Source organism: Nannobrachium achirus, assembly GCF_963921795.1.
Source record: "Nannobrachium achirus genome assembly, chromosome: 3".
NCBI lineage: Eukaryota > Metazoa > Chordata > Actinopteri > Myctophiformes > Myctophidae > Nannobrachium > Nannobrachium achirus.
In genome coordinates, this window is record NC_137812.1 from 5,935,584 (window position 1) to 5,949,600 (window position 14,017).

A 14,017-nucleotide genomic window follows, 5' to 3' on the forward strand; every position below is an offset into this window, starting at 1 on the left:
AAACTCTGAACAGGTTGTGGGGGTCCCTGCTTCATCTCTCTCAACTAAGGGGTCTTTGGCCTGAAAATGTTGAAGACCCCTGTGATAAGGGATTCAGGTTCGGTTTTGATCAACAACTTCTGACCACCAAACCTACTAATGTATGTTTGTGTTTGTGTTTGTCTCCAGGCCTCCCTCCCGGCCCTCTTCCCCCGTCCATGCTAAGCTACCAGCAGCAGCAACATTTAATGCGTAGAGGGACTGCTCCCATGGCACAGGTTGGTGTTCTGTCTGCTAAGTCAGTGTTTCTCAACCTTTCTTTCTGCATGGGCACACTTTTCATGTCCCAAGAACCCATGGGCACACCAACATAATATGGGGGGTGTAAATATCGTCACTGTCGGGAAGAAACCTCGTATCTCCCAAGTTTCAAATTTGTACGTTTCTTCGCAAAGTAAAGCCCTGTTTCATCATACAAGGCCGTCGCACAACAGTAGTGAAAACAGACGATCTACAAGCACACAATGCCTCGCGGTGCGAGGCGTTGTGTGCTTGTAGATCGGCTGTTTTCAGTAGTTTAAATCATTTTTAAAATGATAAATACAATACTGGCTTTCAAGCAGTTTCAAGGGGCACACTTGACCCTTCTCAGGGGCACACCAAAGGTCCCCTGGCACAGTGGTTGAGAAAAACTAAGTTGTTGATTTGAGTCTGTGTCCTGTTACTTTGCCTTTTTTATTCCGTACAACAGCTCTGAAAACTTGAGTGAAAATGTCATTGTTATCTTTTTGAACATCAGATCCATGTCACCCATAAGAGTGACATGGAGGTGTCACAATATTGGTTGAAAAACAAAAATAGTGATGTGTAGCGTATTTACTGCATTAGGAAATCCAATATCAATTAGATGCAATTAATTTCAATTCCTCATGGGATGCTGGTGCATCCTAGGCAAAATGTAGACAAATGAAACAAGTGATGCCCCGTGAAATGGTAAATCTGCTGTCATAATGTTAATACAAAATGTTTGATTGAAAGAGGATTTTCTCACTCACAGCAGTTTCGAAGGAGGTCTGCCCATAGAAATAAAAAGCTGCAGTTCATTGGCACGACTGGTCAAACAGGACTGGCGGAAGTGTGTAATTGTGGAACTGTCTACCTTTATATGTCTATGGGTCTGCCTGCCATGACTATGGCTGGAACTCTTGCTCTGTCCTTCTGCATACATACCTGTTCTTTCTCTCTCTCTCTCTCTCTCTTTGTCAGATGAACTCTCACAGTATCTGGGAGAACAACATGGGTTTTGGGCCCGTCAGCCTCACCCCTGGACTAGTCACTCACATGGAGGTGAGGACCGCTGTTCCATTCTACTCGCTGTGACTCAAAAAACTTGCTGCTTGTTGTAATCATATCTTCCACTCAACCCTCAGAGCAGTGGGTTAATAATTGAAACGCTCTTTTCTGAAATGGAAACTGGAAATATCCTGCTGTGAGGGTGGGTGACATAAGGACTTTTGCACAAACAAAGCACAACAACAGCGGTCTCCCAAACCAACTTTATACATTACATTTACTTTATACATACATATACTGGGTATCTGCACATTTAGTGACAATTTAATTATTATATTAATATCTCTAATTGTCTCACAAGTAATTAACTAAAATGGTAAAACATTGGCTACAATATTGGCTATTACTGTTGATATAAAGCATAAAGGTGGACACAGTACGGTAATCAGATTAAGCCCATTTAGCAGATCCTTATACCCATCAGCTGCAGTCTTTTAATGCAATACCATTATGATTTATTTGGGTTTTTAATTCATTTTGAATAAAAGATTAACATACTTTCGCATAAAGCCAGCATATTTTTCCACTCCCAAGTTAATAGGGCCACGAAAGACTTGAAAGATATCCCTCTAAGTTACATTGGGTGCGTTTATATGCACATTCAGAATGCCATTCAGAATGAACTTATTCTGAATAGAGCTTCATTCCCAAACGTTTACATGGGACCTGAATACATGGGACCTGAATACAAGTATCCCTCATTCCACTGTCGTTTACATGCCCAAAGGATTCATTCGGAATAGAACTTTGGGCATGCGCAAAGTAGGCCTACTTCAGGTCGGAGAAGGGGGGGTGGGGGCAGTTCAGACAGCAGTTCATTCCGAATGGAGCGTTTATATGACAAATGTATCCCGATTGAAACGGCATAAACCACCTCTTCAGACCAGAATGAAAATTCATTCGGGTCAGACCGGAATGGCCATTCCTAAACGTTTATATGAGCATTTCTATTCTGAATGAGCAGTCATTCAGAATATAAGTGGAATACATCTGTGCATATAAACGCACCCATTGTGAACTGATAAAAGCTGATGACATGTGAATGATAAAATGAGGGATGCGAGTTTGAAAGCGGTTAATTCCCTATTACCTTTTACATATCATATGTTGGAATATTGTGTTGTACAAATGGGTTAGGTCTTTCTTTTGCAACTGCCCATAGTGTAACCGTGATGTCAAAAGTAAAGTAGTAGTAGAGTAAATATCAATCATACAGTTTGAATAATGTCTTGTTGATGATGTTCTTCAGCCATCATTGGACACTTATGTTTTGTTTTCCGTCCCTCAGGACAGTTCACTGATGTCCATCATCAAGGAGGTGGGCCTTCCCAAGCGGCCTCCTCCCATGAGGGGTGAGGAGGGGCGGGACCTATCGGAGAGGGTCCCCCCTCCACGCTCTTCCTCGCCCGTGATTGGCTCCCCTCCCGTGAGGGCGGTGCCTATCGGGACTCCGCCCAAACAGCCGTTCAGCCACGCCCTCGGGAATCATCAGGTGAACTTGAAAGGAATTCCTTTTAGTTTACACTGTTCTCGCTGTCCACTTTGTTTAGCACCGTTCACCTTGTCCCTCAAATAGGGATGGGACGACATGAAAATTTCATATCACAATTATTGTGACAAAATAAATCACGATTTACGATATTATCGCGATTATCAAAATCCATTACCCTGGGAGGAACATTTGCCAAAAAATAGCCGATCTACAAGCTCACAACGCGTCATGAGCTTGTAGATCTGCTATTTTTTGGCAAAGACATTTGATAGTGAAACAAAAGACTATATCAAGTACGTATATTTTAAGTACCGTATTTTCCGGACTATAAGGCGCACTTAAAAGCCTTTAATTTTCTCAAAAAACTACAGTGCGCCTTATAGTCCAGTGCGCCTTATATATGGATCATTCATTGACATTGACATTCCCTTTAGCACAGCTCCATCTGTTGGATGCATAACGCAACGGTAGCGTCTATTATGTGCGCCTTATAGTCAGGTGCGCCTTATATATGAAAACAGTTTGAAAATAGACCATTCATTGACAGTGCGCCTTATAGTCAGGTGCGCCTTATAGTCCAGAAAATACTGTACCTTTTACCAATTATAGAGGGTTTAAGTGATACAGGATATGCAGCTCGACAAATAAAAGTTTGAAAATGATCCCAGTTCATGACAGAGGACGATATCACGATAAATTAAATCTCCACGATATCGCGAGTGTTTATCGTGAGTGTTTTTTTTATCACGATAAACGATAATATCGCTTAATGTCCCATCCCTACCCTCAAATACTGAGTAGACATGGTTGGAGCTGAAGTACGTTATATTGATGGTAACCCTTTTCCCCTTGTTTGTGGCTTGTTATATTGTTCTTGTCCGTATGTGGCTGTCCTGGTGCGTATGTGTTTTTATGTGTATGTATGGTTGTATTTGTGTGTGTAGATCCACCACCCCACGGCGGTTCATGTGAGAGCCCCAGTCCAGCACAGATATCCTCCTCCCTTCCCTGAGCGCCTGTCACCCAACACCCTCCTCAATATAGCTGTGAGTCTCTCTCTCTCCTCTGCTTCAACCATCCCTCTTTCCTTCTCTTCTCCCACAGGTCCCTTATGCACATGAACCCTAGCATCCCTATTCTGGGCTTGTCGTAACGGGCTGTTTTCGGTTAACTCATCTAGTGCCATTCGCGAGATATCTCGCGAAATGTACTCGAGTATCTGTAGTGCCATTCACGGGATATCTCGGGAAAAGTAATATATTACTGTAACGGCGAGTACATTACCGAGAAGAATGGCCGGCGGTCCGGAGACGAAATCCGTCGCTGATTTCGCATCATCACGGCTCCACGAGCACAAAATAGTCCCATCCATAACATTGAGGTGGACGGGGGATCTCATCTTTAATGTCCATTATCTCAAAACTACACTTTAGAAGCTAGGATGGAGGCAGATGCTCGCTTATGTTACACAGTTATAAAAGCTCCCGGTCGGCCATTACACAACTCCACGTGGACACGGATCGGTTCCGGCGCACGATCCGATGATGTCAGACCGGAAGTGATTGCGCGGTGGACTTCTGGCCTTCAAAATAAGATAACGCAAGTGAATGGGACCTGAAGGAGGCACTTTGGACATTATAATCCGTTAATGTCTGGGGCTCAGAATGAGTTAAGAGATTTTGGTGTAAAGGGGGAAAAAACAATGGGACAAGAATATACTCCCGAGGGACCTTGGTTAACGAAGTATGTCGGGGTTCAAGTGGTTCATTTTCTACAACCAATGTCAACATTTCAGTAGGTCAAAGTTATAACGCATTCAGGCAATTACACCACACACTTAACTCATTTCATGCCACCCCATTTCAGTGTTTTTTTTTAGAACCACAAGAAAACGCTGTCTACACATCTATCCGTTCTGTCCATTCTCTTCAGTACCCTGGGTGACGCTAAATTCCACCATTGTTACACTCATACAACCATGCTAACAAAATTAGCAAATACCTACTTCCGTGTCGGGCGCCCGTGCGCGCGATCTGTGCATAGTATCGATCGGGAAGCTGGAAGCATACGCTGCTCAAATCTTTTCTCGGAATGTCTCGACGTACGGCTGAGGAGATATCTAGAATCTAACCAGAATCCTAACAAAAGCAACCCATAAGGGACAGAGCACTTCTGGGTTCACACATGATCACCTGATCCGAGGCTGGAGGCAAGCATGTGATGAAACCACTGTTTTATGATATCGGCAAAAATAATGTTTTTTTTAGTTATTTTATAACCAAAAATGCCTATTCTTGTCAATCTTCGTCGGTGGCCTAAATGCCTAATTAGTGATGCTCGTCAATCTATGTCTGGCATTAATTGAGTTAAGCTGAAAATCTAAAGAAAAGAAAAAAGATTGTTCACCCTCTCAAAGTGGACAAATTAGATTTGCTGATGTTGTTGGTCAGTAAATGTTAATGGCAAATGATTTGCCAAATAAGTAAAGTTGCAGCACTGTTTAACTCGTTTGTCATTATGAATACTCTGACCCTGTTTGTGTGGAAAGGTTGCCGACGTTTTGCCTTCAGTATATTTAATTATTGTAATCTAGTTGGCACTGTAGCTAGCTGTCAGCTTGATCACAGCTTGTGCTACCAAAATCCCTGAAACCGGAAAATAAATTGAAATTTAATTAAGTCAGTATTTATAAAACATTTAGCTTTTCATTTTTCATTTGTGTCCAGGTTGGATGACAAATGTATTTTTGAAGCTTGTATATGTTCTGTGTGATTATGACATGCTAGCATAAACCCATTTATTAACGGTCAGCTAGTTCAAACCTACCCACCACCCAGCCATCAGTCTTTCAGCCATCTCTATCCTTCCTTTAAACCAGTGTTTCTCAACCACCTGGGGACCTTTGGTGTGCCCCTTGAAACTGCTTGAAAGCCAGTATTGTATTTCTCATTTAAAAAATGATTTAAACTAGTGAAAACAGCCGTTCTACAAGCACACAACGCCTACTTTGCAAAGAAACGTACACATTTGAAACTTGGAGATTCTTCCCGACAGTGACGATATTTACACTCCCGTATTATGTCGGAGTGCCCATGGATTCTTGGGACATGAAAAGTGTGCCCATGCTGAAAAAAGGTTGAGAAACACTGCTTTAAACGGTACGTTTGGCAAATTTAGATCTGTTTGGCTATTTGTCTCTTACATGCCTGAAGAAAGCCAAGCCGGCCCGTAACAGGGAGGCAGCATTTTGCTGCTAACAAGCATTCCACAGGGGTATTAGAAAACAACTAAACAAGCAGTTTGTAGTTTTCTATAGTGGGGGAGGGGTACAAATTAGAATTTATTTCGTGGCATTATGCCATCATGTTCACTTCACTTAAAATAACTATTTTCCTGCTGTGAATTGAAAGCATGGTGTAATGTGTTCTGTGTTCCCCACTTACCCTTAGGCCCTGTCCAGACGACAACGGATTTTTAATCCCCGGGGAAACCTCTACGCCTCCACACGGGCCCGTGTAAAAAAAAATGTGTGTCCACACGGTATTATCAAAACGCTATAAATCCCTGTCTGTGCGTCACCGAAGCCGGTGGCCGCGTCCCTCTGCTCCCATCATTGCAGCAGCTATCTATCTATAGGGGGTGCATCTCTCCACTCCGACCCTCTAGGGGCTATGCATCGTCCAAGTTTCACAATCTTCACACTTTAACATGCACAATTGCTATTTAAACTTTCATTGTCTCCACCAGCCGAAGGCTGAGGGAGAGTATGTTTTCCCCTCCGTCCGTCCGTCCGTCCGTGCGTCCGTGCGTCCGTGCGTCCGTGCGTCCGTGCGTGCGTCCTCGCAGTTTGTGAACAGCTAATCTCAGTCACCGTTGGCCCGATCGCTGCCAAACTGAGCACACACACTCCCTGGATGCCAATCTAGAACCTCTGCCCCACATTTTTCAAATCAGCCTCATGGTGGCGCTATAACAGGCCGATTTGTGTGGCCTGGTTGTTACCAGCTAATCTCCGGCGCCGTTGGCCCGATCGCTGCCAAACTGAGCACACACACTCCCTGGATGCTAATTCAGAACCTCTGCCCCACATTTTTTAAATCAGCCTCATGGTGGCGCTATAACAGGCCGATTTGTGTGGCCTGGTGGAGACCTGTGCTCGGAAGAGCACTGCTTCTAGTTTAATATAAATTCGCTAACTATTTCTAGAGCACGGGAGAGGAATCGTCGAGAGTGGTGCGCTCTCTCTCTCTCAGCATTAAACGAATGTAACTCTATCAATCAGAGAGAGAGAGAGAGAGAGAGAGCTTGTGCTGATCGTGGAAATAATTTAAAAGGCAGCACATGCCGTGAATAACCAACATATTCTCACCTTCAAAGCGTCAGACAACTGGTGACTGTGCTGGAATAATCCCTGCATGCGTGCGTATGTCTCCATTATGCTTGAAATCATTTAATATTGGCATTTGATATCCAAACTTTGACAAAGAGAAGAGGCAGGCGCGTCGCGTCAGCGTTAACAAGACTAGGGCAGTAGGGCTGTATCTCGTTATTGATAATGAGCACCTTATCGATCCGGCTTATTGAGCCGATGGAAAGCTATGTGAGACATTCAGAACATAACTGGTATCTTTTGCAACTGTGAGTTCGTGGCTGACCAGTGAGTGACCACCATCTATGAAGATGACACTTGACAAGAGTAACAAATATCATTAAAACAATCATTCATTAGGGCTCCATGTCGTGAATGTGCTCATAAATATGGACATTCTACAGAGACCACCACGCCACGGGATTCTCTCATAGCAAGGAGGAGGAGGCGAGGAGCACAAGTGACGTAAGCAAGCAAAGAACTTCTCCGTTTACGGTGTCCACAAGGCAAAAGAAATACGCCCGGGTAACAAAAATGCACTGCAGCCGGAGTTTTGGAAACTATTCGGCTAGTCCTCCGTTTGCATGCGTCTGCATGTGGACACCCATGGGCGTTCGTGGCTTTACCTCCCCGGGGATTAAAAATACGTTGTCGTCTGGACAGGGCCTTAGTGTTAAGTTGTAAGTGGAGAACATGAATACTCTCCCTTGTAAACATTAGCACATTGAAGCTGATGAGAGTTTGTCACAAGACCATAAAACCATCCACTGATGGTTCGTTGGATCGTTGCTTGCTTTCCAGATGATATAAGTAAATATGGCAGTTGGTCACCATAAAGCTTTCATATAATAATGTAATATTAATTTGGTCCCCACCCCCCTATAAATATATTTTCATAAACGTCCTATAACTACTAGGATGTAGTACTCGGGGAGCAGTTAGGGCTAGGCCATCTGGCCAGTGATGTATATCGGACCAGTTACCCATATATGGAGACCCCTGCATGGTAGTCAACAATGTGATGTCAGAACATGCCCATATATTACGAAATGACCAAATATGGGCATTCCCAGATACGTGCTTAATATTGATGACATCGGGACAGGGATCTCCATATATGGGCATAAAACGGACAAGGGCGTAATTCATTTGCAAGTGTGACTCGTGATGACATCAGTGATCTCCATATATGGGCATAAAATGGACATCAAGCCAGGGTGTGATGTCAAACACATTCTGTTAAGAGTGGTTCCCCTGACATCACAGTGACATCAGAGCATGATGTCAGAGGTTTTCATAGTAAACTCAATAATTGCGGCGGGATCACTTTTCTGGTCGTTTTCTACGCCTGGACCTAGTTTCTCTATTTCTATGCTCTAAACAACTGGTGCGAGCGAGGGATAAAATTCAGCCTCGTTCAATGCCAGCCTCGTTCAAAAATGTCAGCTCCTTTTCTAGCAGACACCTGGCTGTGGAGCTAATATTCTCTGCAGTTCAAAGTACTACAGTCATGTCAGATCAAGTGTATATAGTTCTAAAAATCCACTGAACTTCCCTTACATTTCTTCCTCTATATCAGTGTTTCTCAACCTTTTTTCTGCATGGGCACACTTTTCATGTCCCAAGAATCCATGGGCACACCAACATAATACGGGGGTGTAAATATCGTCACTGTCTCCAAGTTTCAAATTTGTACGTTTCTTCGCAAAGTAAAGCCCTGCTTCATCATACAAGGCTGTCGCACAACAGTAGTGAAAACAGCAGATCTACAGGCACACAACGCCTCGCAACATTCGACAGGCGTTATTTTGGATATTCCTCCTCGGTTGCAGTTCTAACTGGACGTGTGTTTTCAGAACTCTCCACTGTGTCGTGGTCCGTTCCCTCCCGGTATTGGTCCCGTTCTGTCACAGATCCAGCGGGCCCAGCTTCTCAACTCTCAGGTTTGTATGTGACCGACCGCACACACAGTGATTGCATTAATAGGCCTAGAATTATTGAATGCTTTAAGCAGTGAAAAATAGCAGTAATATTCTCACAGCGCGGCACTCTGTGCCGGTGCCGCGCTGTGAGCTTGTATATCTGCTATTTTTCACTGCTTAAAGCATAACATGCGGCACTCGGTGCCGCGCTGTGAGCTTGTATATCTGCTATTTTTCACTGCTTAAAGCATAACATAATGATACACTATAATGTGTACCCGTTCTGAATGGGTTAAAACAGACGTTCTAAGAAGGAGAGAGTCAGTGAATTGTTATTTTGAGCATGGCTACAAAAAACACAAACTCTGCATGATAGTGCAACTTATAGTTTATAGAATAGCAACCTCAATAGATAAGTACTGGGCTTATGAAAGTATTCATATCGCCCAACCATTTAAACACTGTTCTTCAGTCAGCAACTGGATTCCTCAGATTCCTTAAATTCCTCGATTTCTTTGTATGTGGGTGTGGTGTCTGCAGAGTAAAATAAAAATACAGCCAGTGTTATGTAACAAGATTGTTATGTAACAACAAGTCACTCTGCAATTGCAATAAAGAAATCAGAGCATTGTACTCTGCAGTGCTGTAACTGGAATATCATACTAGCTTTCAACCACAAGGTGGCAGTCTAAGACCACAAATGGACAAAGTGGAAGTTAAAGCAGTGCCAGTGCTCATGAGAGCTCAACATATTGTCACAGTTTTAACAATTAATTTAGCTCGGCACTTGACTATTTTGTGAGGTAATTTAAATCTAAACACTGTCGTGCATAATTAAACAGAAATATACTTTCCTTACATTTTAATTTACAGAAGTATACTATGACATGAGCATCAAAAGGTGATAGTTCACAGCACAATATATTGGCTCTCCCAAATGTAGTAAATTCATATGACTAACATAGCAGTAGGATCTCTTGTTCAATAATATCAGTTTACAGACAGTCACTAGGCCTGTCAGTTATTACATAATCGCCTAATCGCAATTATTTTGTATAATCGTCACAATCGCTTCCATGTTGAAAAGAAATTTTAAAACATTGTAAAATAATTGCAGAAATGGCAGATCTACAAGCTAAATTGGAACAGAAATTGAATTCTGTTCCAGTGTTCAATGCCAAAAACACAATCAAATGATTAATCGCAATTTTTTGTGTGACAATGAATCGTCACCTTAAATCTGTAACAGTCACAGATGCATCTCAAGACTCACTCTCACACTCTCTCTCTCTGTCTCTCCAGGTGCAAGGGTTTCCCCGGGGCGTTCCAGCCCCTCCTCTGTTACCGGGCGGCGGAGGCTTCAGGCCGTTCTTCGCGGGCCCTCCGCCCCCCCACGGCCACCACATGGGCCCCCCGCCTCCCCTCGGCCCCCCCAACCACAACCACGTCCCTCCCATCCGTCACAACACAACCCACCTCCACCCGCAGCACAGACGCATGCTCACCCAGCGCATGCAGAGCCGAGGAGGAGGGTGAGTGCCTCGAATACTCGACATACTGTTGTGCTCAAAATTATTCAACCTTACCCCCCTCTGAAAATCTGGTGTATTGGCTAAATTCACAAACTGACAACTGAATGAAATACATACATCATACAAGAACAATATAAATAGCTCAAAAGTAACATTTGTTGTGTTTTTTTCCAACGCCACTTTCACTTTCAATTATTCAACTCTTAATTACACCTGAAAACATCTGTAATCAACTGCAATTGACTAATCAAGGGCTTAAATAGTTGCATCAGATGTGCAATCTGGCCTGACTAGAAGTTGGTTGACTTGTTGACTGTGATTAGAGCAGTTAGAAACATGGCCTAAGGAATGGTCAGAAAAGTTCAGAGAAGAGACTATTGCTACATACAGTAAAATGATATAAAACAATTGCAAAAACTCTGAATGTTCCAAAAAGTACAGTTTTTAGCATAGTTCACAAGTAAAGAACAGTGGCTACACTAATGAACAAAATGTTCAGAGGGGGTTGAATAATTTCGAGCACAACTGTAAGCGGCTTTCAACACTTGACATCCAATGCTTGATCACTATGTAATGTGCACACAAGAGATAATATAGTTAGAGTTTATTAAACCCGCTATACTTTGTTGACTGGAGTCCCACTGGGGTCTATATTATCCACCCTCTTCTTTTTTTCTTTCTTTCTTTCTTTCTTCTGCGAAATTGGCCAATCTACAAGACTTGTAGTGAGCTTGTAGATCCCCTTGTAGATTGTCCATTTCCAAAAGGCCACCCCAGAATAGGGAACCCTAGGGTTCATGTGGTTAAACCAGTGGTTCTCAAACTTGGGATCGGGACCCCACATTATTTTGTGGGGTCCCCAGATGATTAGCTTAATGTATTTTTGAGCGGTGGTTACACCGTCTCCTATACGTGGCCGTGTGTGTATGCGTGTGTGTGTGCGTGTGTGTGTGTGTCTGTATGTAGCCTGCAGGCCTGCAGTACCTTTTATGACCACACATGTTAAGGGAGGGGCGCTGTTGTTCAGGCCAGGCCAGACCAGGCACACACACACACACACACACACACACACGCACACACACACACACACACACAGGGGGGAAGGGGGGGGGGGGGGGGGGGGAACCACCGCTCAGTTCACACGGGTGTGATTTTTTTTCTTCACACTCATGGTAAACAAACCAACACACAGTATAAGTGTAAACAGGGTATCTGCCCATTTATAAAGTGACAATTTAAGGACTTTCAAGACCGTTTTAATACCAAACTGGCCAAACTGTCAAATATTAAGTAAGCAAGAGCAAGAGGCGTTGTGAGCATGTAGATCAGCTATTTTAACAATATTTATCTGTGGAACCGAGTCACATTAAATATAATACCTACAATTCACCGTTTGTCAGCCTTCTGATTGGTCCCTGAGACTCCCTGACTGGCCAACCAGAAAAAACCATTCACTTTTTGCTATCGGGGGTGGAGTTTGTGCAGTGGAGAATGTTGTTTCAGGCTTTCAGCAACTGTCCGCAGTGCGGAGCACGACCTTCGTCCAGTACGGCCGCGGCAGTAGGGGGCGATCTCGCTCATCATAATGAATAAGCTTCAACAAACTAGTTCACATGGACCTTATCAATGGTCTAACTAGTTACGATTGGGTACATATATTTTAAATGGGCAGAATTACGAAAAGCCAGCCTATTATGTGAGGAGAACAGATTATAGTTCTCCTCTTCCTACCCAAGATGCAATGCGCTTTCTTTTTCTATTTCTATTCTCTCTCTGATCCAGAGGATTAAACTAATTAAAACATATATTCTCGGGGGAAAATTACTGTTTTGCTATGTAATTACTGTACCTTTTTCTTCCCTTTTTATTAATATCACGTAGATGTGTTTTTTTTGGTACTTTATATAGCTGTAATGAGGCTATGACGAAAAAAAAAATCCCATCCTTCACTTCCACTATAAAATAATCTGCAATAGTGATTCTGTCCCACTGGGATTAAACAAATTAAAACATATATTTTCGGGGAAACCCCCTGTTTTGCAATGTAACTACTGTACCTTTGTCTTCCCTTTTTATTAATATCGCCTAGATGTTTTTCCTTTGATACTTTAAATTGCAATAATGAGGCTATGGAAAAAAAAAATCCCATTCACTGCCACTATAAAAACAATCTGCCCAGGGTTAATGTCCCAGCATAGTAACAGGGCAGAATGGGGCGGGATTTGCAAAAGCCTGAATTCCAAGTGCTTGTCAGGGTGGGGGTCCCCAGTTCAAATATGTTTATTTTTGGGGGTCACAGCCTAAAAAAGGTTTGAAAACCCCTGGGTTAAACAAAGAGTTATGTTGCAGGAAGCCAGTCTGCAGGTATTTGACAGCAACCAAAGCTGGTCTCGGGTGCATCTCTCCACTCCGACATGTCTCCTTTCTGACATGTCTCCATTCCGACACTAACCCTATCTCTAACCCTAACCCTAAACCTAACCCCTATGGGAGTGCCGCCACTCCGACAATAAGAAGTCAATTTCGGAGTGGCGACATGTCGGAATGGAGAGAGCCTCCCGCTGGTCTCTTGTCTTTGTGTGATCTGACCGATGTTTCCTCTCTGTCTGTCCAGTGACCGGGGCAGGGTCGGAGGGGACAGGAGGAACAGAGACCCATACAGCAACCTGATGACCCAGAGAGAGAAGGAGTGGGTGGCCAAGATCCAAATGATGCAACTGCAAAGTACCGACCCCTACCTGGACGACTACTACTACCAGGTCAGTGGACTGCTGGGCATCGAGTGGGTTCCTGCCCGCCAACGCCGAAAGACCGGTGCATCTGGCTTGGCCGGGTGCTCCTACATAATTTTTCTGTTCATGTAGTTCTATTAAACTAAAATCTCAAATGCCGGAGCTGGTCAAGAGGACTGAATTTGGCTCTTTACAGTACCAAGATGAGACCACAATAATCTACAGTATATGCTCACCAAAGTGTTCATATCTCTCGTAGTTAAGTTAGTATTTAAGTAGATATCTCTTGAGTTAAATGAACACTAAGGGATGTCACTGTGTAGGTGCTGTTCATGTCTTCATCATATTTAATACAGCACGACAGCATTCCATCATACTTACGCTGTTGTGTAATTACTTATGTGTGTGTGTAGAACTACTATGAGAAACTGGAGAAGCGTCAGGAGAGGGAAAGAGACAGCAGCAAGAAGGAACATACCACCAAACTTATCACGCCACAGGTCGCAAAGGTGGAACATACCTACAGACCAGGTAGGTCTCTCACTCACTCACACACACACACACACACGCATAAGAAAACGCAGGCTCAACGGTAAATGGTGCATTTATATATATATATATATATATATATATATAGT

At 43.3% G+C, this 14,017-nt stretch overlaps 1 protein-coding gene across 3 annotated transcripts in view; it reads left to right on the forward strand.

The window, feature by feature from the left end:
- The window catches only part of patl1 (PAT1 homolog 1, processing body mRNA decay factor), a 40,258-nt gene that overhangs the window by 16,755 nt on the left and 9,486 nt on the right, over window positions 1-14,017 (forward strand). For all 3 annotated transcript variants that reach the window (XM_080721380.1, XM_080721378.1, XM_080721379.1), the window contains 8 exons: window positions 169-257; window positions 1,246-1,326; window positions 2,621-2,824; window positions 3,769-3,870; window positions 9,050-9,136; window positions 10,418-10,647; window positions 13,262-13,406; window positions 13,793-13,910. In XM_080721380.1, coding sequence (XP_080577506.1) covers window positions 169-257; window positions 1,246-1,326; window positions 2,621-2,824; window positions 3,769-3,870; window positions 9,050-9,136; window positions 10,418-10,647; window positions 13,262-13,406; window positions 13,793-13,910 — 1,056 coding nt within the window. The remainder of the gene's footprint in view (window positions 1-168; window positions 258-1,245; window positions 1,327-2,620; window positions 2,825-3,768; window positions 3,871-9,049; window positions 9,137-10,417; window positions 10,648-13,261; window positions 13,407-13,792; window positions 13,911-14,017) is intronic.